General features: G+C 52.8%; 7 protein-coding genes across 7 annotated transcripts; 3 read left to right on the top strand and 4 right to left on the bottom strand.

Moving 5' to 3' along the window:
• Positions 1 to 546: 546 nt before the first annotated feature.
• Positions 547 to 1,963, top strand: GT037_010430 (protein transport protein sec9; the record flags this gene model as incomplete). Its single annotated transcript, XM_038935477.1, has 4 exons — positions 547 to 1,244; positions 1,296 to 1,366; positions 1,419 to 1,712; positions 1,803 to 1,963. 4 exons carry the CDS (start codon positions 547 to 549, stop codon positions 1,961 to 1,963), a joined length of 1,224 nt encoding a protein of 407 aa, XP_038781985.1.
• Positions 1,964 to 2,314: 351 nt separating this feature from the next.
• Positions 2,315 to 5,774, bottom strand: GT037_010431 (glycoside hydrolase family 38 protein; the record flags this gene model as incomplete). Its single annotated transcript, XM_038935478.1, has 3 exons — positions 2,315 to 3,751; positions 3,800 to 5,567; positions 5,617 to 5,774. 3 exons carry the CDS (start codon positions 5,772 to 5,774, stop codon positions 2,315 to 2,317), a joined length of 3,363 nt encoding a protein of 1,120 aa, XP_038781986.1.
• Positions 5,775 to 6,564: 790 nt separating this feature from the next.
• Positions 6,565 to 7,542, bottom strand: GT037_010432 (uncharacterized protein; the record flags this gene model as incomplete). Its single annotated transcript, XM_038935479.1, has 1 exon — positions 6,565 to 7,542. The coding sequence occupies one exon, from the start codon at positions 7,540 to 7,542 to the stop codon at positions 6,565 to 6,567; it is 978 nt and encodes a 325-aa protein (XP_038781987.1).
• A 1,792-nt stretch (positions 7,543 to 9,334) lies between these two features.
• Positions 9,335 to 10,274, top strand: GT037_010433 (uncharacterized protein; the record flags this gene model as incomplete). Its single annotated transcript, XM_038935480.1, has 2 exons — positions 9,335 to 9,448; positions 9,501 to 10,274. 2 exons carry the CDS (start codon positions 9,335 to 9,337, stop codon positions 10,272 to 10,274), a joined length of 888 nt encoding a protein of 295 aa, XP_038781988.1.
• A 1,808-nt stretch (positions 10,275 to 12,082) lies between these two features.
• On the top strand, positions 12,083 to 17,981 carry GT037_010434 (response regulator receiver rim15p; the record flags this gene model as incomplete). Its single annotated transcript, XM_038935481.1, has 2 exons — positions 12,083 to 12,622; positions 12,669 to 17,981. The coding sequence occupies 2 exons, from the start codon at positions 12,083 to 12,085 to the stop codon at positions 17,979 to 17,981; spliced, it is 5,853 nt and encodes a 1,950-aa protein (XP_038781989.1).
• Positions 17,982 to 18,573: 592 nt separating this feature from the next.
• Positions 18,574 to 20,045, bottom strand: GT037_010435 (uncharacterized protein; the record flags this gene model as incomplete). The annotated part of the gene is made up of 3 exons (XM_038935482.1): positions 18,574 to 19,207; positions 19,262 to 19,934; positions 19,988 to 20,045. 3 exons carry the CDS (start codon positions 20,043 to 20,045, stop codon positions 18,574 to 18,576), a joined length of 1,365 nt encoding a protein of 454 aa, XP_038781990.1.
• Positions 20,046 to 22,932: 2,887 nt separating this feature from the next.
• On the bottom strand, positions 22,933 to 23,790 carry GT037_010436 (uncharacterized protein; the record flags this gene model as incomplete). Its single annotated transcript, XM_038935483.1, has 1 exon — positions 22,933 to 23,790. The coding sequence occupies one exon, from the start codon at positions 23,788 to 23,790 to the stop codon at positions 22,933 to 22,935; it is 858 nt and encodes a 285-aa protein (XP_038781991.1).
• Between the last annotated feature and the right edge of the window lie 258 nt (positions 23,791 to 24,048).

Below are 24,048 nucleotides of genomic sequence, written 5' to 3' on the forward strand. Positions count from 1 at the left end.
TGGGCCCGGAGATGCGCCAGCGTTGCGGACCTTGGTACCCAAAACGTGACAATACGATAGATCCGGCAAGCTTGAGAGATGAAAACGACAAACAAGTCTGTCTGAACGCTTGGTCAAGTCTGTAGTCGTACATCGACTCAGACTGGTGAGCTATTCCTGGCATCGCCTCAGCCACACGCGGTGGCGTACTCCACTCACTCCGCCTTCTCACTAGCGGCAGGTTGGGCGCTTGAAGTGATTGAAACACCAGACGCAGCAAAACATCGACTGCTCAAACACGATTTCTTCTGTCTGTGACATTCATATACCGCGACGTCGCCTCTTGGCCGTGTACATCCCTTCCGTCTCCCTTTTTCGGGTTCGCGTATACGATCAGAAAGGACGTCGAGTAAACTTTGACTAGGCCAATCGATAAGGCACCCCACAATTCCCTTGGTGCTTCCCGACCCGTCAGCTTTCACCGCACCGACCCCTAACACCGACGCATACACGACACGAATCTCCCGCCAAAACCCCTCGACAGACTCAACCCTCTACACATCAACCATGGGACTCTTCTCCAAGAAGAAGGACAAGGCTGGAACAGCTAGCCCAGCAGCCCAGAATCCATATGCGGCGCCTGTAGCCAAGGACCCGTACGCGCAGCCACCCCCATCCTACTCCCCTGGTGGTCAGGACACATCGTTTCGGCAGGAGAAGACGCCAGCCGTGACAGGCCCAGGCCAGAGCTACGGGCAGAATGCGGGTGGATACGGTGCCCAGGGAGGAAGCTACGGCGCGCAGTCAGGCTATGGAAACGACCGCTACGGCGGAGGTGCACCCCAGCGACCTGGCGGCTACGGAGGCCTTGGAAGGACCGCGTCCAACGACACCATGAGCACCGAAGCAGGCCGCAACGAGCTTTTCGGCAATGCACCCCAACGCCAGAAAGCGCAGCCGGCTCAACAGCCTAGCGCCCTTGGACAGAGCGGTGCCTATGGAAGCACCCCGAGCGGCGCATACGGCAATGCAGCTCCTGGTGGTTACGGATCCACACCCGGTGGCTATGGAACCTACGAAGACCGTCAATTGACGGCCGAGGAGCAAGAAGAGGAGGACATCGACGCCACAAAGCAAGAGATCAAGTTCATGAAGCAACAAGATGTTGCGAGTACGAGGAATGCTCTACGTCTTGCTGAGCAGGCCTTGGAAACTGGTCGCGGGACCCTGGGGACCCTAGCGGCCCAAGGAGAGCGTATTCACAAGTGAGTCTGGCCCGACCTGACCATGAGCATGCACAGCTGACCAGTCGCTAGCACTGAACGCAATCTCGACCTTGCCTCCATCCAGAGCGACAGGGCTAATGGCCAAACCAAGGAACTGGCTCGTGAGTACCTACCCTACGTTATCAATAACCGTCTTGACTAAAGCGTCGCCAGGCATCAATGCAAGCATGTTCTCCATCGTCCCGAACCCCTTCACAGGCAACTCCAAGCGCGAGAAGCAAATGCAACAGGCCATGGACCAGCACGCGCGCGATCGCGAGACCCGTGAAGCCACCAACCGCGCCAAGTGGGAGTCTGGAGCTCGCGCCAACGAAGCACAGCGCCAGCTACAACAGGGAGGTGGCCCAGTGGGCAACAACAAGAGCTCGCTTGCCGCGCGCTCCAAGTTCCAGTTCGAGGCCGACGAGGAAGATGATGCCATGGAGAATGAGATCGATAGCAACTTGGGTATGTCTTTCCCGTTCATCGTCCTATACCAGAATTCTCTGCCGTTATGATCGGCTGTGATCGCGCATATACTGACTATCCTATGAACAGATGCACTCCACGGCATGGCCAAGAACCTCAACCACCTTGGTAGAGCAATGGGCGAGGAGGTCGACAAGCAAAATACCCACATCACACGCATCACTGGCAAGACGGACCAGGTTGATGACAAGATTGCCAGGAACAGGCTCAAGTTGGATCGCATCCACTAGGTTTGTTTCTTTCGTGTAGTAGTGAGCAAAGTGAGTGCCCCCTAGGACAGCCGAACTGTCTTTCTGAGAATCACGGTATAATGCAAGGTGAACGCCTCGCCATTGATACATAATGGTTGGGATACGGCATTATTGGCGTTTTGGATACAATGGATTGTATTTCACGTTCACTTGGAATATTATGCTGGCTGTCGGTACTACGACACGAAGTGTTCATGTTTGATGCTCAACTATGTATACTGAGACGCTGAAAGTTCCCCAAAAACCTTGACTCCACATAGCTGAAGGAAAGTCCGTATGCAGACCATTTTTGGTTATTACCCGTCGTCCGTCAAATGACCTGCATCAACATTACGCCAAAATGAGCTTGTATGTTGCCACCTCGAACGCGCGAATCTCAACTGGTACACCCTCCTCACCCTTCTCTTCTGTTTCGACCCTTGTGTCGCTGATCACCAGAGGCTCGCCCTCCTCGTCTTCCAGTGCGTTGACTCTGATTACTTTTTTGACGTCAAGATCACCCCACGTTAGTACACCCTTGCTCTTCCCGCCCAAGCTATCGTAAATACGCAGAATGATGGAATGTCCCTTCTTGATCGGCAATTCACCGCGGCTGACATCTTCATCATCCTCCCCACGCTTGATAGTGTCTAGCACAAGGTTGGGTGCGCCGTGGATATGGAAAGGATTCAGCAGACTGCTATGCAGAGTAGACAGAGGACCTTGACGTCCGACAATCTTGAGTGGATTGTTAAATTCAAAGGCTTTGCGGACTGTACGTTCGTCCAGACTGCCCTTGTGGGGGAAGATGGCGTAGCGAGTCTTGTGGCTTCCCATATCAGCGTGGGCGTCTGGTGCTTTGGGCGCCCGAAGAAGTGAGAGGCGCATGACGTTTCCGGCTACGGCGAAACCGTATTTGCTGTCATTCAGAATAGAGACACCGTATGTGGCTTCAGACAAATCAGCCCACTTGTGGCAGCAAACCTCGAACTTGGCCATGTCCCATGTTGTGTTGTAGTGTGTGGGTCGGCGTACGATTCCGAATTGCGTCTCGTAACTGGCTTCCGTGTTCACGATATCGACGGGGAACTCGACCTTCAAGAACTTCATCGTCTCGTGCCATTCAATTTCTGCGTCGAATTCAACGGCGCTGGGTGTGTTTTCTACGGCTGCAGGTAGACTGAGCGTTGTCTTGATCCAGGATTTGTCAGATATCTTCGTCTCAATCTCAAGACTGACTCGGTGTACGCTGTCCTCTGCGATAGTCACCTTGCTCGGCTCCAGTTCTTGGCGGGATTGCAAGTGGTAGACCTCGACGTCCCAGGCTTGCCAATAAAGTGGCTTATCGTCGTAGATGACAAGCTGGCCGGCTTTGGCACCCTTGGAGATGAGTTCGCGATCTGCGGCGATATCGAAGAGCGAAGTGATGGCGCCATTGGCGACTTGCACAATGAATTGAGAGTTTCGGAGCTCAAAGACATTGGTACGGATCTCTTCGATGGACGCCTTCGAAGCAGGATATGCTGAGGTCAAGGGATAGACGTTCAGAGCGCCCAACCCCTTTTGAGACCCGTCACGGTGAGCGAGACCGTACTGAGCATTAGCCATCCCATACTTCGTCCGGCTCGCCAAGCTAGGCAGCTTAACAATCTCGCTACGGTTCCACGGTAGAGTGTTCATTGCGAAAAGTTTCGTATCATGGTCCCAGTGACTTTCATTGTTGAACCCGAGTTCACTAAGAGCGTCGGAAAGCAAACGCTCGCCAGTTGCAAAAACTTCAGCATAGATCTAGCAACAGTTAGTGGGAGGCTGTTGACAAGAAGAGCAGCAACTTACGCGGTCAGAGTCATCATAGCACATTTCAATTGAACTTCCAGGCAGGCAGTCATGGAACTGACACAACAATACATTTTCCCACATGTCGTCAATATCTTTCTTCGGGTATTTGTACGAGCCCTTCTTGCCGAAGCCGTTCTTGACTGTAGCTAGAGTCGCAAGATATTCGATATCTCTTAGCATGATCTCGGACTTGCGGTTATTGCGCTTGTTGTTGGACTGCGTAGTGTATGTACCACGGTGGAGCTCAAAGTACAACTCGCCGTACCATGTCACAAGCTCGGTGCCATTTTCGACTTTCTTCTCTAGACGGTCGAAGAAGTCGTCCGCAGAGTCGCCCAGCTTAACACGAGGTAAAAGACCAGCTGTGTCACTGATGCCGCGGCACCGCCTGAGCTTCTCGAGATGCTGCCAAGTCGGGCCGCCGCCTCCGTCCCCTTTACCAAAGACGATCAAAGACGATTTGTCCTGGTCCAGCGACTTGTGTTGTGTAACACTGCGCTTGACATCCCCGAAGTTTGCTTCGCAGGTATACGTCTCCGATGGCGGCATGTGACAGATGACCTGACTGTTGTCCAGCGCGACCCAGTTGAATGTTGTATGTGGGAAATTGTTGATGTTGTTCCAACTCAACTTCTGTGTAAGAAATCTCGTCATACCAGATATACGGCAGATTTGGGGTAATTGCGTTGAATAGCCAAATGTGTCAGGTAACCAGAATGTACGGCATCTCTGCCCAAACTTGCTTTCAAAGTAGCGTTGACCGTACAAGAACTGCCTAATGAGCGATTCTCCGCCAGGAAGGTTGGTATCGTGCTCGACCCAGCTGCCGCCGATAGGCTGGAAACTGCCCTCTTTGACCTTCTTCTTGACACGATCAAACGTAGAGGGGTAGTACTGCTCGAGCCACTTGTATTGTTGCGCCTGTGAACAGCAGAAGCGAAGCTCGGGGTATCGTTCGATGAGGTCGCACTGGTTTGACCATGATCGGTTGACCTTACGCTTGGTCTCGTCGAAGGGCCACAGCCAACAAGTGTCTATGTGACAGTAGCCAATGCCGTGTACGATGGCCTCCTGGCCGCTCTCGTACACTTTGTGCGAATCTACGTCCTTGCCCACGTACTCGGCGGCAATCTTGCGACCTGCTTTGATGCTCTCTTGGCTTCCATTGCCGGCAATGAAAGTGTCAATGATGCGGTTGCAGACCTGCTGGGCATCGTGAGCCTGCGTTGAGTCTCCAGGAAACTCGCGGGCGGCGTCTGAGATCTCCCAAAAGTCAAAGTAGAGTGCTCTTGCCTCCAAGTTGACTGCCTGTACTTCGGCGGTGTGTAGCGTGTAGTACTTGTCGGGTGCAGGTGGTTGGATGGAATCGCCACCGGGTGCGTTCCCGAACATGCCGTTGCAAGCCATCTCGATGTAGAAGGTGTGCTCCTTGCCGTCTCTGTAGGCCTTGGGCAGGATCCATTGCGTTCTCTCACCACCACCGGTCAGCCCGTGGACAGTGTGTCCATCTTCAGTCCAGATCAGCCCCTCGTTGTTGGCGTCCCATACGAACTCAAGATGTTCCTTGTCGAGCATGTGCTTTGGAACTGTAAGCTGGACCTTGAACCAGTGCGTCGACCAGCTAGGGCCGAATGACTCGCCGACCTTGGTGGGATGGAACGCATGAGAAGTAGCTTCTTTGAACAGAGGGCGCGAGAGGTTCGGGGGCGAGTAGACGGAGAGCTTGACCCAGTCGGTGCCCGATGCAACAGCTTCGGTGAGCTTGCTAGATGACGTATGAGCATCTTGAAGCTAGGAATCGACTGGATGCTTACCCAATAAGACTCTGTTCCCGGTACTGTCCGCCATCGACAAACTGCCTTAAGCGGCTCTGATAGATGCTGTGGATCTGCTTGCCAACCGGACCAGCCGCCAGCTGGGGGTAGTCTTTCGCGACCGGCACCGGCATATTGCGATGAGATTCTCCGCCCATGTTGGATGAAGATGAGATTGTACGAGGAAGTTTGGGCGCAGGTTATGTAGAGATGGCTTCAACGTCAGCTGCACGCTACAACAGCTGTGGTACCTTGCATGGCTGGTGCCGTTAGCCATCCATGTTGGGGCAGGAGCTCTCCCCGCATCTTGGCGATGGAGGCCCATGCTCCCTGCCCCGTATCGATTACCCGCTGATCTCCACTTGGTGCTTCTATGCTTTTTGCCCTCTTTTCCCATCGTCTTCATTCTTCCGCATGCCGTAACCAAAAGGCGGTGAGTCTGCGGATGCGTGTTGGGATGACCTTGGGCTCATCATGCTGGCACGACTTGCTGTTCCACCACTGAAACCCTTGTGCGTCTGACGAGCGATTGCTATCGTACCATCTAATTGCAACGACCTCACGGTAACATAGAAAGAGGTGATTGCGAGTGGAAAGTCCTCACAGGAGTCTTGTCATTTGTGCGGTCATCGTGGTTGTGAAAACAAGAGTGGATAAGAGACGCCTCACTGGAAAAGTACTTCCATAAACCGATTGAAAAGAAGCGCAAAACGCTCCAAGTTCAGGCAACAAAATAAATTTATTGACTCGACCCGGTGAAAGAGACGAACGAGGTGTACTTGTCTAGCCACTGTTTGATCAATCGCTTGCAAATTCTTACTAGCCGAAGACGTAACGATCCTCATACCAAACAACGGCACTCAGGACTTTGAACAAGAATAACATTCCAAAAAATCATTTCCTCTCATCTTTACAATGTACAACAACAACGAATCTTCTCGGACCCATTTAACACTGACTTCGACTGTCTGCAACTCGCTGTCCACCAACCGCGCCGTTAAACCCCTTCAGCAGAGTATACCTCCCCTTGACACTGACCTTGTATGTCGTACTCTTTGTCTGGTCATTGCTCGTGGCTCCATTACAAGTAACACTGCTGCTAACCCCCGTCAAAGAGGCCTGGCTACCTGAACTCGAGCTACCACCCTGTGTCGGTGCATCCACACCCGCCGAACACGCCGCATAGGCCGAACTTTTCAACCAGTAGGTATCCTTGCCATCAGGAGAAGTGCCAATAGGAATGTAAAGGCTGTTTATCTGCTCAGCTTCTGCGGATGCAGCTGGGCCCGAGTCTGCGGCGCATGACGATGCTGCTTCCGCGCCTCGCGCATTCTGAATCGATTGCGAGTTCAAGGCATTGGCGGTATTGGCAGAGGTCAAGATGAGCACTTCGCCCAAAGCGTTTGAGGTAGCAACTGCTGTGCTGTTGGAGGCTCCTGATGAAGATGTGGAAGACGAGCTTGTCCCGTCAAGAGCCGCTGCTGCGGCAGATGCGGCATTGCCCGAGGAGAAGGATGTGGTGATGACACGAGCCTGTCGACCATCTGCTAACGCTGTTGCGTTTGTGAAGCTGTTTCCACCTTGCTGTGAGGTGGAGTCTGAGTCTGTAGTTATATTTCTAGGGGCCGACGGGTTGATGGAAGTGAATTGCGTATTGTATGGCTTTCCGTCTGCGTAGTTTGCTATCCAAGAGACGAGAGTCCCAGATTTTGCGATAAGCGGAATCTGGATTTGGTAGCCGTTCACCAAGAGGGCTAGAGGGTTGTAAGAAGATGGGTTGGGGGAAGTTGGTACGCGGACGCCGAAAGAGAAGTCAATCGGGAGGGAGATGTCAGGTAGAAGTGCGTTCAGTAGGGCTGTCCGGGAGTGAAGCACAGCAGGAAGTGCCGTGCTGGACGCTACGAACAAGACTGGAATAAGACGCATCGTTGAGAATAGTTGAGTATGCTTTTACAAAGACAGCGAGAGATGTACGCTGATCACTGCGACTACGTGCACACACTCTTATAGGACTTTCACCGCAGACGTCAACAATATTAGATTACAACCTTTACATCATATGTGGACCACAGCCCTACTCCATGTTTCTCAAGAGCCTTCCAAAAACACCTGTTAGGGTAGGTCAGGCGCTCACTTTCGCATCTAGATGCTCCTACTGTGGGGATGAAAGGGCGCCAGCACATTATGGTGTCCTCTAAGAGCCCGCCGGTTCTGTCTAGGAGCCTCCAAAGGGTGTAGTAGGTGCAAGTTTCAATGAGTATAGGGAAGCTACCGTACGCCGCACACGGAGAAGGCGTTTTTGTAACTTTACTAGCAACTCTCACACAGCCGTCGTAACCGTAAACCTCAGGAGAGGTAGAGAAGCTTGGCTGCAGTGCAGACACGTTGTTGAAGATAATGCACGCGTTAAATGCCATGACGGAGGGTCACCCTAAGCACTGCTAAGGTAGTGCGTACCGTGCTTGTACATGGCCAAACATTAGCCAAAACCCGAATTTCATGGTAACATATGGGTCGGCAGGAAAAGTAAGAATATAGGGATCAGACTTCATGAGCTTGAACAACAGAGCCCTTGTTGTCGAGAGAACTCAACGAGTCTCTAACCGGGAGACAGCAAAAGAGAATGGCTTGCCTATATCACGACCCCTCAGACTACGCAATGGTGGGGCGATCGCGAATTGATAGATCGATAGCTAGCCTGCCTTCACGCTTTGCAGGGAGCTACCAACTTTCCAAATCAGTGTGATTCCAATCGAAAAGCGTGATGGTTGGAACTTCTCTTTGGACAGAATTTATTTCGATATTGATAAGGTGACCTGAGCGGACAGAGACAATCAGAGATAATCACACGAGCTCAAGATACTTTACTTGACCAACAGAATCTTGTTGATGCGACGATACGACGATGCTTCAAGACGTGCGCCTCTATGCTGATCACGTTTCAGACTTTGCTGACTCCACAAGAACAATGGTTCTACAGTTCTCCATACTAAAACACGCAACGGCATGCGCACTCCGATCACTTGCGCAGGTAAATGCAGGACAGTGAACAGTGATTGCAAAGTGATGGCTGCGCTTGACAACTAGCCCATGCCTTCGGCACGCTAGCTTCGGACCGGCCCATATCGGCGTGAGCGCGCATGATCTGAGGAGCTGTCTGGCTTGAATGCCGAAAAGACGCGCAATGCGTCTTCATGCCGGGGAAATGTGCGACATGAGTGCACCTACCTGCGCGACGACATTCCAGCGTAGGGGTTTAGGGGTTCGCGAGACTTGTCGAGTACTTAATCGCGTGCTGTACGTTAAGTGGCTTCTCCTCATTCTTTGCGCAGCCTTGGGTCCGAGCGTCGACACCATCCCAAAGCGAGATATCAAGAAGTCATTGATGTCATCCCGACGCGCTTGTAAAAGGGGCGAAACGTGCCGTACCAGCTTTCAAGGTGCTCTGGCCGCCTGGAAGAAGAAGTGTGAAGACTTCATGATGTAGATGATTTTGGGTGGCTGGGCGCTTAAGATGAGGAGGGTTGGATCTTGCGCAGGTACCTGTACGTCAGTGGTAGGAAATCCGGGGTAGTACAAAGATTGGTTACTTGACGCCCGTTCTTCTGGAATGTATCGCACGATTTTCTCCCGAACGCTGTCATTTGCTTTCGCATACCGTGCGCCTTGTGTGATTACAATTTCTTCAAGATTCGCTACTCGACTAGTGTCATCTAAAATGCCTTCCAAGACCGACGATAAGTACACAGATCCAGAGCTTCGCGATGAGGTCAAGGAAGAAATTCAGGCCGGAGGAAAAGGAGGTGCGCCTGGCCAATGGTCCGCTCGAAAGGTATATCCAACGATCGCGGGTACTATGGGCAGCACTGACACGTCGATTGCAGGCGCAGATGATGGCTTCCGAGTACAAGAAACGCGGCGGAGACTATACCACAGATAAGAAGGACGACAGTGCGAAGCACCTCGACAAATGGTCAGAGGAGGAGTGGCAGACCAAAGAAGGCAGCGGAAGCGCGAAGGATGAAAACGGTCTAGAACATCGGTACCTACCGAAGAAGGCATGGGAACAGATGAGTGAGAAAGAAAAGGAAGAGACTGATGCAAGGAAGCAGGAAGGAAGCAAGGAGGGCAAGCAACACGTCGCCAACACTTCAAAGGCTGCTCATGCCAGAAAGGATGCTAGCAAAGACGACAATACCAACGCCTATACCAAGATCGAAAAGAAGAGCAAGACGGACTGCACCACACAGTGGGATGATCCAGACCACATGGAGAATGACCAAAGGGAATACCAGAAGTTCTTGGAGTCTAATCGCAAGTCCAAAGGCTCAGCGCAGGAAGACCACCCGGGCAAGAAGCGTGGACGCGGTGCGAATGCAGAGGCTCCGAGCAAGAAACAAAAAAGGGCGGGTGGAAAGCATGATGAACCAATTGGAGCTGCCGGTGACAAGACTCGGGTACCGAAGAAGGGCCAGAAAGTTCAATGGCACTCACTACCTGGCTACGTCGACGGCGAAGTGGTCGAGGTCCTGTATGAGGAGAAGACGGTTGATGGAAAGAGCGTCAAGGCGAGCAAAGAAGATCCCAGGGTGGTACTCAAGAGCGAATCGTCGGGAAAGATTTGTGTGCACAAGCCGGAGGCAGTGTACTTTGACTAGCTTGACGGTCAATGGTGTAAACTGGACTTGAAGCATACATCCACGGACGTTCGGAACAGCACGTGATGAAGCGAAGGTTTCGGCACGGAAGCGGCAGCGTTATCGCATCGTCTTCAACGCTCGGCTTCGGCCCATTGGGAGAAGTCATGGCATATAACATCATCTGGCCGTTATTCAATAAATGTTATTTAATATCCCCTCTCGATGCACGTCGTTGCCCAGGTGGCGAATGTCGCTAACGCAAAGCTAGTCTGGTGAGGGTGTGGTGCTGCGCTGCGCTGCACTTGGACACGATTTGTCTGGACGCATCCAACATGGAGCTCTCTAGACGGTTCCCTGATGAATGTCGAATGGGAATGGTACGGAGCGGGAATAGCATGCGGTTCGCTCGAGTGTGTGTAATGTCTATATGGCCGCAGACAAGCCCGGCTTAGGTGCAGACGTAGCGGGCCTGGGCCGCGTCCAAGCAAGACGGGGAAGGAACAGAGGTGCATGCGACGAGGGTGTGATTGGGCGGACAGAAGCGATCTGCACGTCCTCCCAGGTGGTGTATCCACGGCGACGCTGCAGGTCCTGGCGAGGGGCACGATTGTTGTCGAGAGCAACAACGGCACAGGTGGTGCAACGCTGGGCCGTGTTAATGGAGGGGACCATGGTGATGATGCTCGGCTGATGCTGGCGTGAACATGCGTTCGAGATGCTGCACCGTAGCCGCTCGACATTATTGTCCGAGCAGTCTAGTTATGGTTTGGCGCAATCGGCGGCGCTGGGGAAGAGGGGCAGATAGTAAGGGCTGACTACAAGCGTGGTTTTGCAGAATAGTGTTTACATGCCCGCGTCGTCTCGTGTCGTCGCCCAAGCTGACAAGAGACATGGGCGAGCAAATGCCACAACGGGCTGCACTTGATCCAGGGATTGCCGGGAGCATGCAGAGAGGAAGCGGTCAGTGGATGGGAGGCCTGTGGCGCGCGCGCCAGAGGTCAGCTCATGGGCCCAAGGGCAGCAGCATAGCATCTCTCTTGCAGCCATGGCTGTCTGGCTGGCTTGATTGCGCAACGCCGCTGTTCAGTGGCCGTGTCGGGTGAAACAGAAGAAAGACGTTCTGCCGTTATTTTGGCGGCCAGGATGTGCAGCCGTAGCTGGGGCGCTAGCCAGGCTTAGTCTCCGCCCACTGCACGGCTGTTTTCCGTGTGACTTCCACTCGACGCGTGCTTGCGTGCTGCGTGGGGACTTTTGCCAGCTGGATAGCGTGCCGAAGGGGCCCATTCCATGCCTGCAGCTGCTCATCCGCTCGCCTGGCGTTGTTTCTTTTTTGTCCACCTCGTCTCCCCAAGTCGTCGTGCTGCCGGCTAAGACGTCGACTGTGTGCCCCTCTCCCGTCCGTTAATCACCACCACCACCGCCGCCGCCGAATAGGGAACACACTCCCCGTCACCAGCACCCCCAGGTCCTACTGCGCCTGCCCACACCCACGCACCAGACTACCGACGCTCCATTCGACGCTCATTACATCACCCAATCGCTCCCCTAGCACCACCATGCAGCGCGACTAGTCCCCTCATCCCGGTTTCGCGGCCCACTCTCGTTGCAGTCAGCAAGCACTACCCACCGTCCTGCTCAACAACGCGTACCTTTGACCTACACGCCCGACTCTTCCGGACCGTCGTCTCTTTCCCACCATGGTACTGGCAGCTCTCTGCGCATAGCCCAGCACCAGCCAGCCCTCGGGCACCCGCCCATCCCCCCCCGGCGACGGGCTCTCGCAGCGATAGCGGCACCCAATGTACACGCAGCAACCCACCTCAGCCATGGCCGACGACAAGAAGCCGACGACGCTTGCCCCGCCTGCAGTCACTGCCCTCAAGCAGGAGGCTGTCGGCTCCGTCGGCCATCGCCAGAACATGGAACGTACCGTCAGCCAGGACATGCGCAACGAGCGTGCCGACCTCAAGGAGGCCGCCGAGCACAGCCTGAACATCATCATGGACCTGGACCTCGAGGGCAAGATTCGCTATGTCAGCCCTTCGTGGACCGACGTCATTGGCTCCCTGCCCAAGGAAGTCACGGGCAAGCCTGTGCTTGAAATCATATGCGGAGGAGCCGATGGCTTTGCCGACACCATCGAGTCAGTTAGAAAAGACGATTCCAGGAGTCACATTGCCCGCTTCACCGTACGGCTAGGGCCTCATTCCATCCTACGCAAGCGGCAATCAAGACATCCCGCCGCAGAGGGCCAAGAGTCGCTGCCCATGTCTCCAACCCACATGGAGGAGGAAGAGGATCAGCTTCTGAACCTTGAAGCACAAGGCATCATGGTCTACGACCGAACCACTGGAGCGGAGAGTCATGTACGTCCAGACCCAATTCTCCCTCTCAGCGTGCTAACCCCAACAGACAATGTGGATGGTCCGGCCGTCAATTATCCGCGAGGTGACGATTGACCTTCCAGAAGTTCTTGTCGAGTCCCTCGGAGTCGGCGCTGAAGTCCTCGCCCACTACCTTACTGGTCTTGCCGAGCAGAGCGCGACAGATCCCGGTGACGTTGCGCCACCGCTTCCTGTCCTCTGCCGGATCTGCGAACGACAAATCACGCCCTGGTGGTTTGAGAAACATTCCGAACTGTGCTTGCAAGAGCACCGTGCCGAGATGGATGTACAAATGGCGCAAGAAACACTCTCCGAGCACCGCAATGCTATCGTAAAGGTGTTGGATACACTCGAATCTCATAGCCAGCGTTCAAGAGCCGCAGCAGTCGATTCCGTACAACCGCTTCAGCCTGCCGAGTACAAAGGACTGATTATCCATTCGACATCAACACCATCATCGGGTACCCCCTCGGGACGCAATTCCCCTGCATCACCGCCTTCGAGATCACGCGAGCGCTCCGAGCGTTCGACTGGATTTGGTCACCATCGCGCACGATCTTTCGCTGTACGGAGACCTTTGGCTCGTATCGTTGAGTTAGTCCTGGACCTGTGCGATACAGCTCTAGAGATCAACACGCCAGCAGTCAAGGATAATGGGCGTGGTCCGGCAGCCACCGAGATTCGTACACAATCACCGCAATCGGAGAATCGCATATCGCAAGTTCTTCAGTGGCAATCACCAACTACAGGTTCGGTCGACCATACTGAGGGGCTGAAGCTATTGTGCGAAGATACTAGCCGGCTCGCAAGAGCAAAGATCGACGCGGTTACTCGCCACAGGAGGGTACTCGAGTACTCTGAACGACTCCGTATCGAGTTTGATATATTAGTCCAGGAATGCATAGAAGCTGCGATTCTGAAAGCCGCTCGCATTGCGGCTGGCGAAGACACTTCTTCCGAAGACGAGCAGCCCGAAGAAGAGATACCATCAGACGCTAACGATACTGATACAGCACCTGGTGAAGAGGGAATATTCCCTGGATCCTTCGACGCTCCTTCGTCCATGGCACAAGCTCTTCGTAACACATCCGACGCTTCCTTACCAGCTAGAGTTGGACGTCGCGAATCTTCAGTAGCCGGCTCAAACCGTTCTAGCAGTCCGAGAGGAGGATGTCAAACACCACGATCCCATGCAGGTGCGATTAGTATCGCGACCCAGAGCAAGCGCCAGTCAATGCATTTTGAGAGCGATGCTGGTGCTGAGAGTGATACCAGCATGCGTTCATCTGTCTTGTCTGGTCCTCGTCGAGCAGACTCACCGGCGACATCTGATGTGGGACTGAGCAGGGTAGCTAGTTCTCGTGAACGCAAACGTAAGAGCTTGATACTGCCAAGTGTAATGTCTAGTCGACAGCATTCGCCAGCTCGATCCATGGTGCCTCCACCATCTTCGCCTCTCCGGACCAATAAGCCACGTCTCCCAAGTGGTGTCGAGGCTTTGCAGTCACCTATCACGTCACCAATCCTACCTACTACGGAGTTTTCTTCGCCGGCCATGGTCCATGCTCTCAACCATCACCGTCGACAGTCCTCTACCGCCGGATCAGATGGCCCTAGGCCCGTTTCTCCTCGCTTGATTCCTACCACACAGCCGCAACCGCGCGCAGTACCTCCGTCCATCAAGGATTTTGAGATCATCAAGCCAATCAGCAAAGGTGCTTTCGGTAGTGTTTACCTTGCCAAGAAGAAATCCACTGGAGAATACTACGCCATCAAGGTGCTGAAAAAGGCCGACATGGTTGCCAAGAATCAAGTCACCAATGTCAAGGCTGAACGAGCCATTATGATGTGGCAGGGTGAGAGTGATTTTGTGGCTAAACTGTATTGGACCTTCTCTAGCAAGGACTATCTATATCTTGTCATGGAGTATCTCAATGGTGGTGATTGTGCCTCGCTCATCAAGGTTCTGGGTGCTTTACCAGAAGACTGGGCGAAGAAGTATCTTGCTGAGGTAGTACTCGGCGTGGAACATCTGCATAGCCGGAGCATCGTCCATCGCGACCTCAAACCAGACAATCTTCTCATCGACGGAAAAGGCCATCTCAAGCTTACTGACTTCGGTCTATCGCGCATGGGTATGATTGGTCGACAAAAGCGTGCACTCAAGTCCGTTGAGCCCGCACCCGACCTGCTTAAGACTGGCCCATTTCATCGCGCCACGTCTGTGGGGTCTTCACGATCTGCATCCTTTGACCTGAACCACTCACCTTCACAGACACCGTCTATGACACCTGCTCTTGCTGGAGATATTGGTCAGCCATCATACTTCAGTCTGAACCGGGAGACCTCCCAACAAAGCCGGGAACCTTCAAGGCGGACCTCTGGAACCCGGAGCGACAGTCAGGACAGCGATGCACTGCAGGCAATGTTCCGTCGCTTTTCCATAGCTGACGACTCATTCGGTCAGCCTCGTGGGCGATCCCCGATCGAAGAAGAGGCTTATAGTGATGATGGTTCTCCAGACCTTTACCCTGCACCCAACTCTATGAGTCAGTCTGCGATAGCTCAGAACAGCGCACTTGCACCGTCGTCATCTGCAATGCCACCTCCGCCAATGACTCTGTTCGATCCAGAAGACAGCGACCGAAAGTTCGTTGGCACGCCTGATTATCTTGCCCCGGAGACTATCGCCGGCAATGGTCAAGATGAAGTAAGCGATTGGTGGTCTCTAGGATGCATCTTGTTCGAGTCCTTGTATGGATACCCTCCTTTCCATGCCGATACACCGGATGAGGTTTTCCAAAATATTCTTGCGCGAAGAATCGACTGGCCTGAGGATGATGATGAGTTGTATGACATATCAGATGACGCAAAGGACCTCATGAATCGTTTGATGTGTTCTGATCCTGCACAGCGACTTGGGGCGAACAAGGACGATAAATACGCTAGCGGCGGGGAAGAGATTCGGAGCCACCCGTGGTTCGCTGACATCAACTGGGACACCCTTCGAGACGATGAAGCATCCTTCATTCCGGCACCCGAGAATCCAGAAGATACAGAGTACTTCGATACCAGGGGAGCTGCCATGGCAAACTTCAGCCCCGAGTTCCAAGACGAAGCGACCACACCAGCGGGTACACCAAGTACAGATTACCCCGACAGACCCCATGACGCACTGTCCAGAGTGCGATCACAAGTCACTGTGTCGACTATGAAGCGCGGGCTGATCCCCCTTCACATCCCAGCACACGTTCGAGAGGGCAGGTCACGGAGGCTCAGTGAACCAATGGCGACTGACGATTTTGGTAACTTTAGTTACAAGAATTTACCTGTCCTGGAAAAGGCGAACAAGGATGTTATCCAAAAGTTGCGCGCAGAAGCGATGCTTCCGCAGAACAAGCCTGCGCCCCCACTTCAGTCACCTAGTGTCACGTCACCTTCACCATCTTTGGAAAACAGCCCCATGCTGCCGGGCCCGCTCAAACGTACACTGTCCACCAACAGGGCTAACGGACGGCCCTCATCACCTTCAGTCAGTGGGCCACATTCCTCTCCTAGTCGTGGTTCGCAGCCATCATCTCCATTACTCGTACAATTTAGCACAGGACAGCATCATGACCGACGTAAGACGTCTAGCAGCTCGTCGACGCTGTCGCATTCAACAAGCAATCCGTCATCGCTCCAACCAGGCAGCTTCTTTGATCCTTCCCGCGTCTCAGGTTTGCGACCTTCTCCTGAGGCCGTTTCACCAAACAGGCTCTCGAAAACACCGTCAGCGCCATCAGCGACTTCCCAAGAGAAAGCTGTGTCCGGACAACGGCAGTCATCATTGGGACAGACAGCCGCTTCGTCACCCCGCGCTCGATCACAAACACTTGGATCTCAAGAGGACGATGTTGTGCGCGATCTTCTACCAGGACACTATAAGCGCCGGAGTCAAGTGCTTGATGTATCTCCTTCGTCATCCGATACCGAAGACTCTCGCGCAAAGGCTCTCCTTCGCGTGCAGCGACGCCGACAGAGCTCTCGAAGGCTCTCGCAGATCAGTTTCGGTGATGGTCCTTTCTTCCGACCCCTGGACGTATTGATATGCGAAGATCACCCAGTATCACGACTCGTCATGGAGAAGTTATTGGAAAAGCTGCGCTGTCGCACTTTGACAGTTACCAACGGGTCTGAAGCTATACGCTATGCCATGGGCGAAGTCAAATTTGATGTCATCATGATGGAGTTTCGACTACCTCAGGTCAACGGTGCTGACGTTGCTCGTATGATACGAGATACGAAGAATGCCAACACCCATACCCCGATCGTTGCTGTCACTGGATATCTCAAGGAACTACAGGCACCTCACTACTTTGATGCACTGATCGAAAAACCACCTACAGTCGCTAAGCTTACGGATACGCTGAGTAGGCTTTGTCAGTGGAAAGCACCGCCGCCGGGCTGGACACCGAACCAAGTTTATCCATCAATGATGCCCTCGGGACTTCGACAGGAGTCTTCGCGTCAAGAAGATAGTCCCACAACCTCGAACTCTTCCGGCTATCCACCCGTGCCTTCTGCCAGCTATCGAGGCTCTAGCCGCGAAGATTCTATTAGCTCTAGCTTCTTTGGCGACAATGACAGTCGTGCAGGCGAGGATATGTCGGTGAGAGTGCACAACGCCGACGATTGGAGGGAGCGCGACATCGCGCGAGCCATGAGTGGTTTGGGCATCTCGGATGACGCAGCTAATGCCGATCACAAAGGAGCTATTCCTAACCGTATCGGTGCACCTGACCTACCCCACGGAGAATCTGCACCAGCTGTTCTTGAAGAGGCAACGATCCGCCGTCAGCGATCGGCGGAGCAAGTAGGCGCCAAACGTCGCATATTGGAGACACGTAAACACGAGTCAGCAGAATCTGGAGATGACGAAGACGATGAGTTAGGTCACGCTCCTGTTCGCACACGCAGTCCAAAGACGAGACCGAAATCCACATCCAAGCTTGGCATTGAGATGATGCGAACAAACAGCAGAGGCAGTGTGATTTCTATTGAAGATGTTGGGCAAGCAGACTCAGCATTACCTTCATCTCCACCTCCAATGATCACAGAAGATCCCGCTGCGGAGGAACATGAAAGCAATCTTGACGCACCCACAGTCGCTCCGGTGCTTCTTACACCGCCAGTAATGTTCCCTGAAGAACCTGGCGACGATGTTGCCGACTTTGTCATTGAAACTCCTAAGTCGCACAAGGATGCAACTAGTCCGGATCCAGATCCTACACCCAAAGCGAAGTCTGCCAGAACACCAGACTCTGAATCCACAGGACTTGACAGTGCGACAGACACCTAGGCAGTGCCACGCCTGGCGTTTGGTACCTATTCAGTAAATTGTACATTTGATTTCAAAGCTTAAACATACTTTTCGCAGCAAGGCGTTGGCGGTGTGTTCACTGGGTAGTGTACCGGGAAAGTGCCATTCCAGCAAGCCCTTGATGTTATTTCTTATCCTCCACGCTCTGACTAGCTGCCCTTAGTAGCCATTTGTGGGCTGTGTCGAGCGCTTCTTTTTCCAAATCATGTCTACATACTCAGCATTCTCTTTGCTTTACGCGTCAGGCGCGAGTTTACGCTTCGAGAGGGGAAACTCTCGTCATTCGCTTTCAACGTTGTCACCCAGCCCACACACGAAGTGCTCGTTGGGTCCAGATTGTCGCTCGTTTCTCAGATCCTGCTTGTACTAAGTGTACTACTATTGAATCAAATATTCAGAGGCCTTCAGGCTCTCGTGCATTCTACATCAGACCAGCAATATTGCGTGCGGCTTTCTGTAATTACACTTCGTATACCATTACTACACTTTGTCAGCCCTCCAAAAATTCAGGCGGGATCAAATTCATTACGTCGTCAGCTGCGTAAGGTTAAAGGATTCGTGCCAGCAATGGCTATCGTCGCTCGAATATCATGCTCAGCGCCCGACTCCACGATCCCGAGTGGCACTCTTCGCGGCCGCGAGCTGGTGGGCTGAGGACCTCACGACCACCCCTGCCTGCCTCAGACTCTTCATCAAAGGAACGCATTGTGCATACAAGGCTTCCCCTGGTAGCTCGATTCGATACTAAATGCATATATCCCTCTCCAACATGGTGTTCATGTACCTTGTGCGCCATCTCTGGGAGTGCAGGCAGCGGCTTGTCCAAGGGCGATGTCATCCGAGTTGCACTTTCCTCCTCACTGGCCCATCGCGGGGTCAGGCTCATTCGAGTAATCTGGAGCGTTGAAATGAGCTTCGGTTTCCTATCGCCCTTGTCGACGCGATACCACTTAGACTTTGCGACGCCATCAGAGCTGTTCTCAGAATTCTTACGCGACCCCTTGGAGTAAGAGTTGAAGACAGAGCGAAGGCTGGGCAGTATCTTGTCGACAATTGGGCGTAGAGGCATAAGGTTGCCGCATATGCAGGCTGAGAGAATCTCAATGAGGGACCACTTGATGACGTCGACATTATCCCAGGTTGAGTCGTAGGTGTTGGCGTACTTGAGGACGAACTTGAGGCGCACGATGCTGGTGATGCATGCGCTGGGTAGAATTTAGTAACGGTCTCAGTCGGTGCCTATTGGGCGGAGAACTTACAACGACCCAACGCTGATGAGAACGATCAATCCAACCTTCTTCCTGAAGCTCATCTGCAGTTGCCAGAGGGGATGAATCGGAAGAAGCAAGATGATGATATCTTCGACGATACTCAATCCAGCACCTGTGAAGCCGATGACGACGTTGACAGGAAGGCACTTCCCATCAATGGTTTTGTTCCAGATGGAAACAATAGGCAGACACTGGAAAGTAACGAGTAGGAAGAACACGAGTCCGTGGACAAACATGAAAGTGATCATGATGCGCACGGTCCATTGGAACCAGGCCATGAATTGTGGAAATAGCCGGGAATACAACGCCAGGATGGCAACTTTGGAGAAGATTTGCACCAGAACATAGAGCATCTGGCAGGCATAGTACAGCTTCAGCAGCTCGACGCCGTGGGCTACTGGTATGTCCCAATAATGGAGTCCAAACCCCATAAGGGACATTCGAAGGATGATGACTGACACGGCGACGAGGAGAACCGCGGCGATGATGGCGTACGCGTCATCGGACCAGAGATGGCGAGTCTTGAGCCACCGCGAATAGAGGCGCAAGGTGAGGAACGGGATGGATAGCGCAATAGTAACGATAGCGATGGTCTTCAGTTCGTGTACCCGCGACTCCTTTGGATAGCTTTTGCACAGGCCTCCGGCGAATACCGTGACTTCTAGAAGGCTGTCAGTGTCTCGAAGGTGAGATGCCGTGTGTAAGAACTTTTACCTATCTGCTCCGCGAAGTCGCAAGAACGTTGCACACAGGCGGATAGATGGGACTGCATCGTGGTGTTGGTACATGCGCAGTCTGCTAAAGCTGTGGCAGTGGTTAATGGACAGCCGCCGTCCTTGAACAGCGTTGTCATGACGCATGGTACCTGGGAGAACATGTCATCAATATCGATTTGTCTTATTAGGTAGCTCAGATACAACTTACCGAGCACTGAGGTATCATCCCCAGCATCGATACGACTGAGGTATTGGATGAGGTCTGGGCCATGGCAGCTTCAACAACTAAGAATACGGAGATCAAGCGTAGATGCGTTTGTACCATAATATCCAGGAATTATTATACAACCCAGGGAGGTGATCTAAATTAGAGGTTTAAGCAGGGGTCTCAAATGCGGGAACTGGCTGGGGTCGCATCCTGATATGCATTCCCCTCGCACTGACGACCAGTTCACTATCAATGCACGAACGACTCTACATCAATGTGCACCACCTTGAAGAATAAACGCCATGCTGCTTTAGAAAGATATTCAACGATCAGTAAACAAAAGCATCCAATGACGGTATCGCGGAGACGACTTGCTTCCATCGTGTTACAGACGGCCGAACTCAATTGCCCCAAACGCCTGAAGCAGACGATGCCGAGGGACGAAAAGGATTTGAGTCCTCATGCGGATTTACGATGTTGAACGTTTAGGGGCGGGAACTAAGTACTAGGGTACCATAATGAACTTCTCCCCAGAGTCATGCATACACGATTCGGGGTGGCAGCTTTCGGAATGAATTTTCCGGGCACGGCTTGGTGGGAATATTGTCGCTGAGGACATGAGGCAATAGCACAAAGTGACTATGTGTTCCCCAGGAACGTTGTTTCTCGATGTACATACGGATCGAAGTTGAAGTTGATCAGCATCGTAGGCCTGGCTTGGGTCATGTTGCACATTGATCCTGCAGCTCTAGCAAAGAGCGAAAACATGCAGGCAAGTAGCGCGTTCTTGTGTGCTTAGAAGCCACACATCTGATGGGATGTGTGGAACCAGAAAGGGTAAGTACTCAGGTACCAGCTGTGGCGCTAGGCTCGAGTGAAGAGACATCTGCCGGTTGCGATGGCGCTTTAGAATCTGGCTGCTGCAAAAGGCCAAGTACATGATACTGCGTCCGTGTATTCAAAAATTGAAGATCATGGCTTCCCCGTCGCCATGGTATTAGATGCGTGTCTGAGTTACAATTGAGACGCGTGGCTTCCGACCATGACCTTCACTAACGCAGTTCCCGCACCAGAACAACAGCGACCCAGGGTAATGACCTCACATCCGTGTAAAGAGGAATGGATGTATGGAGTGGCTGATTGTCCCCACGCAAGGAATTGTTGAGTGGAGGAGAGGTCCAACTGCCGGTTGGCGTAGTCCAATAGTGCGCCATCTGGAACGTGGCGTTCCACGCGCTGTTTCGCATTAGCGCGAGTGCGAACCGCCTCATTTCGGTTATGGCCCAACCTTAGCCATGCTATGACTGAAGCGGCAATCATGAGGTTCCTCGCCAATCTGACCCCTCCGGAGTCGAGTCCTCGTAACGACAGAACCTAAACTTTCTTCTATATTCGACACTTCAGCTCTCAAAGAGGGTTGCGCCGTCTCGTCGAGTGCTACTTATGACCGTGACACTGCGGCTGGGTTCGCTAAGAGAAGTGCCACTTGATCAAGTCTGTCAGCCTATCCCTGGGGTCTAATACATCTCGTCTCATATATTCCACCTTGAGCTTCATACACCAGACGGTTAGAGCAAAGAACATACAGGCACCCGATGCTTCGAGGAGTCCGCTAGCCGCTCAGCATGAAGAGAATGCCTGATCAGAACATCAAAACACAGCTTCATCTCGCAGGTTACAGCATAAGAGAACGAAGAAAAACAAGTCAACAGCGATGCGGGGACTCTTGCGCCTGCATTCTTTTCTGGCATGAAGTTTGACACTAAAGCATCCGCCCAGCTGCTAGCAACACTAAACCGCGGGAGGTCGGACTGACAACTACACTTGAACTAGCACGATCGTACTATCGGCAATGAGTGACATTGTGTGACCGCGCTATAGTCTATATGCCGAGTTCTATCACAGATCACGCACGCATGCAAGGGTGTTGTCAAGGGCACACCCAGCGCAACAGTGCCTTACTGTAGATCGACGCACAATACCCCATAGGTCGTGCAGCATGGTTAAGCCTAGTACGGGCCAGATTTCCGTCTCATGCATCAACGCTCCTCATCCGGTCATTGGACGTAGGTAGCCGTCTGAGAATGAAGCGGAACTAACACGGGCCCGACATCTGGTCACATCAGCAAGTAGTGGGCCGTAAGCAGACAACAGCTGTCAAAAGTTAACTATAAGTGATCTGGAACACGCCTACAACTTATCGTCGTCGCTTAAGTCGATGACAAGTTGTTCTCGCTATCTTGTGGTCTTCAGTACGGCTCGAGAGATTCTGCGCCGGTCTCTTCTACTACAATGCTTGTAGTAATAACAGCTGCAGCTGTTTATGATTTAACCTGTTAGACACATAAACATTATTTGCCTACTGAGATGTCTCTCTACCTTTCTCATCATCGTCCCACAATCTACGGGACATGTCCGCAAGGCTGAGACGATTTCTTAGGGATTACATGGAGTGCACCATGTTTAAAGAAGGCCAGAAGTAAGCATAGTAGGCAGAAGTCGATTTGAGGTTGAGCTAGAAATCTACAAAGTCCTACACAGTACCAAAGCGCTTAGAATGTCTTGAACTTTCCGCCGAAAGATCCCCAACTTCCAGACCACTTATTGTCCGTGTAGTATTGCTGCCAAACCCCATCGTCCATTCCGATACCAAATACATCGATCCGGCCTTTTCCCCACGAGACCGCGGCGGCAGCGCTCTTGAACTTTCCAGTCATTCCCTTCCAGTCACCTTGCTAGTTACCATTGTCGAATGCTTTATGATACATCTGGTCATCTAGCTCAATGCCGAAAACATCGATCCGGCCAGATTCCCATGAGACAGCTGAGGGAGTGCTCTTGAATTTGACACTGATCCCCTTCCAGTCCTTCGAAACCCAGTCCTTTCCGTCGTAGGCTTTGTGATACATCTGATCATCAAGCCCGATGCCAAAGACATCAAGCCTACCTGAGCCCCATGATACAGAAAACGGACAGCTCTTGAATTTGCCAGACATTCCATTCCAACTGGACAGCCATTTACCACCGTCATATGCTCTGTGGTACATTTGGTCATCCATGCCAATGGCGAAAACATCAAGCCTGCCTGGACCCCATGAGACAGCGGAGGGGAGGCTCTTGAACTTGCCCGGAAGTTTCTCCCAGGCGCCTGGAGTCCAGTCCTCCCCATAAGTCCTGCGGTACATCGTATGACCCGTGCCACCGATGCCGAAGATGTCGATGCGTCCATTCCCCCAAGAGACAGGGACAGGAGCGCTTACGAGCCCACCTGTTATGCCCTGCCAGTCGCTGATGATCCAGAAGTCTCCTGCCTTCCTGTTCTTTCCCCACGCCTTGTGGTACGGCTGGTTGTCCAGACCAATGCCAAAAATGTCAAGCCGGCCGAAACCCCAGGATATGGCCGCGGGAACCTGCTTGAACTTGCCGCCCAGTGGCTCCCACGAAGTGGCAGCAGGCTTCCAGCCGCGGTCACTCCTGTCGAAGCTCTTGCGGTACATTTGATTGTCTGTGCCGATCCCGATAACATCGATGCGATCTGGGCCCCAAGATTCCACGGAAATCCAGGGGCGCATAGCAACGGACATGTAGCTCATGTTGGATGGGTTTCCAAGATCTAAGTGAGATATGTTAGATTAGTGTCGAGCGATATCGGGGCACTACTAACTCGGAAAAACTTGAAGCAACGTCGGTGGTGTAATGATCTGGCTCTGTAAGAGATTGACTGTATCGTTCCAAAGTGGCTACAATGAAAGTATTTATATTGCTATAGATCTTCTTAGCACGTGAAACTGGCTTTGCCGGGTTCGACTCTAGACTTGGTTTATGATCTCATGATTCACAAAAGCGGAGTA

This window comes from Alternaria burnsii (assembly GCF_013036055.1).
Source record: "Alternaria burnsii strain CBS107.38 chromosome Unknown 729, whole genome shotgun sequence".
NCBI classification, from domain to species: Eukaryota; Fungi; Ascomycota; class Dothideomycetes; order Pleosporales; family Pleosporaceae; genus Alternaria; species Alternaria burnsii.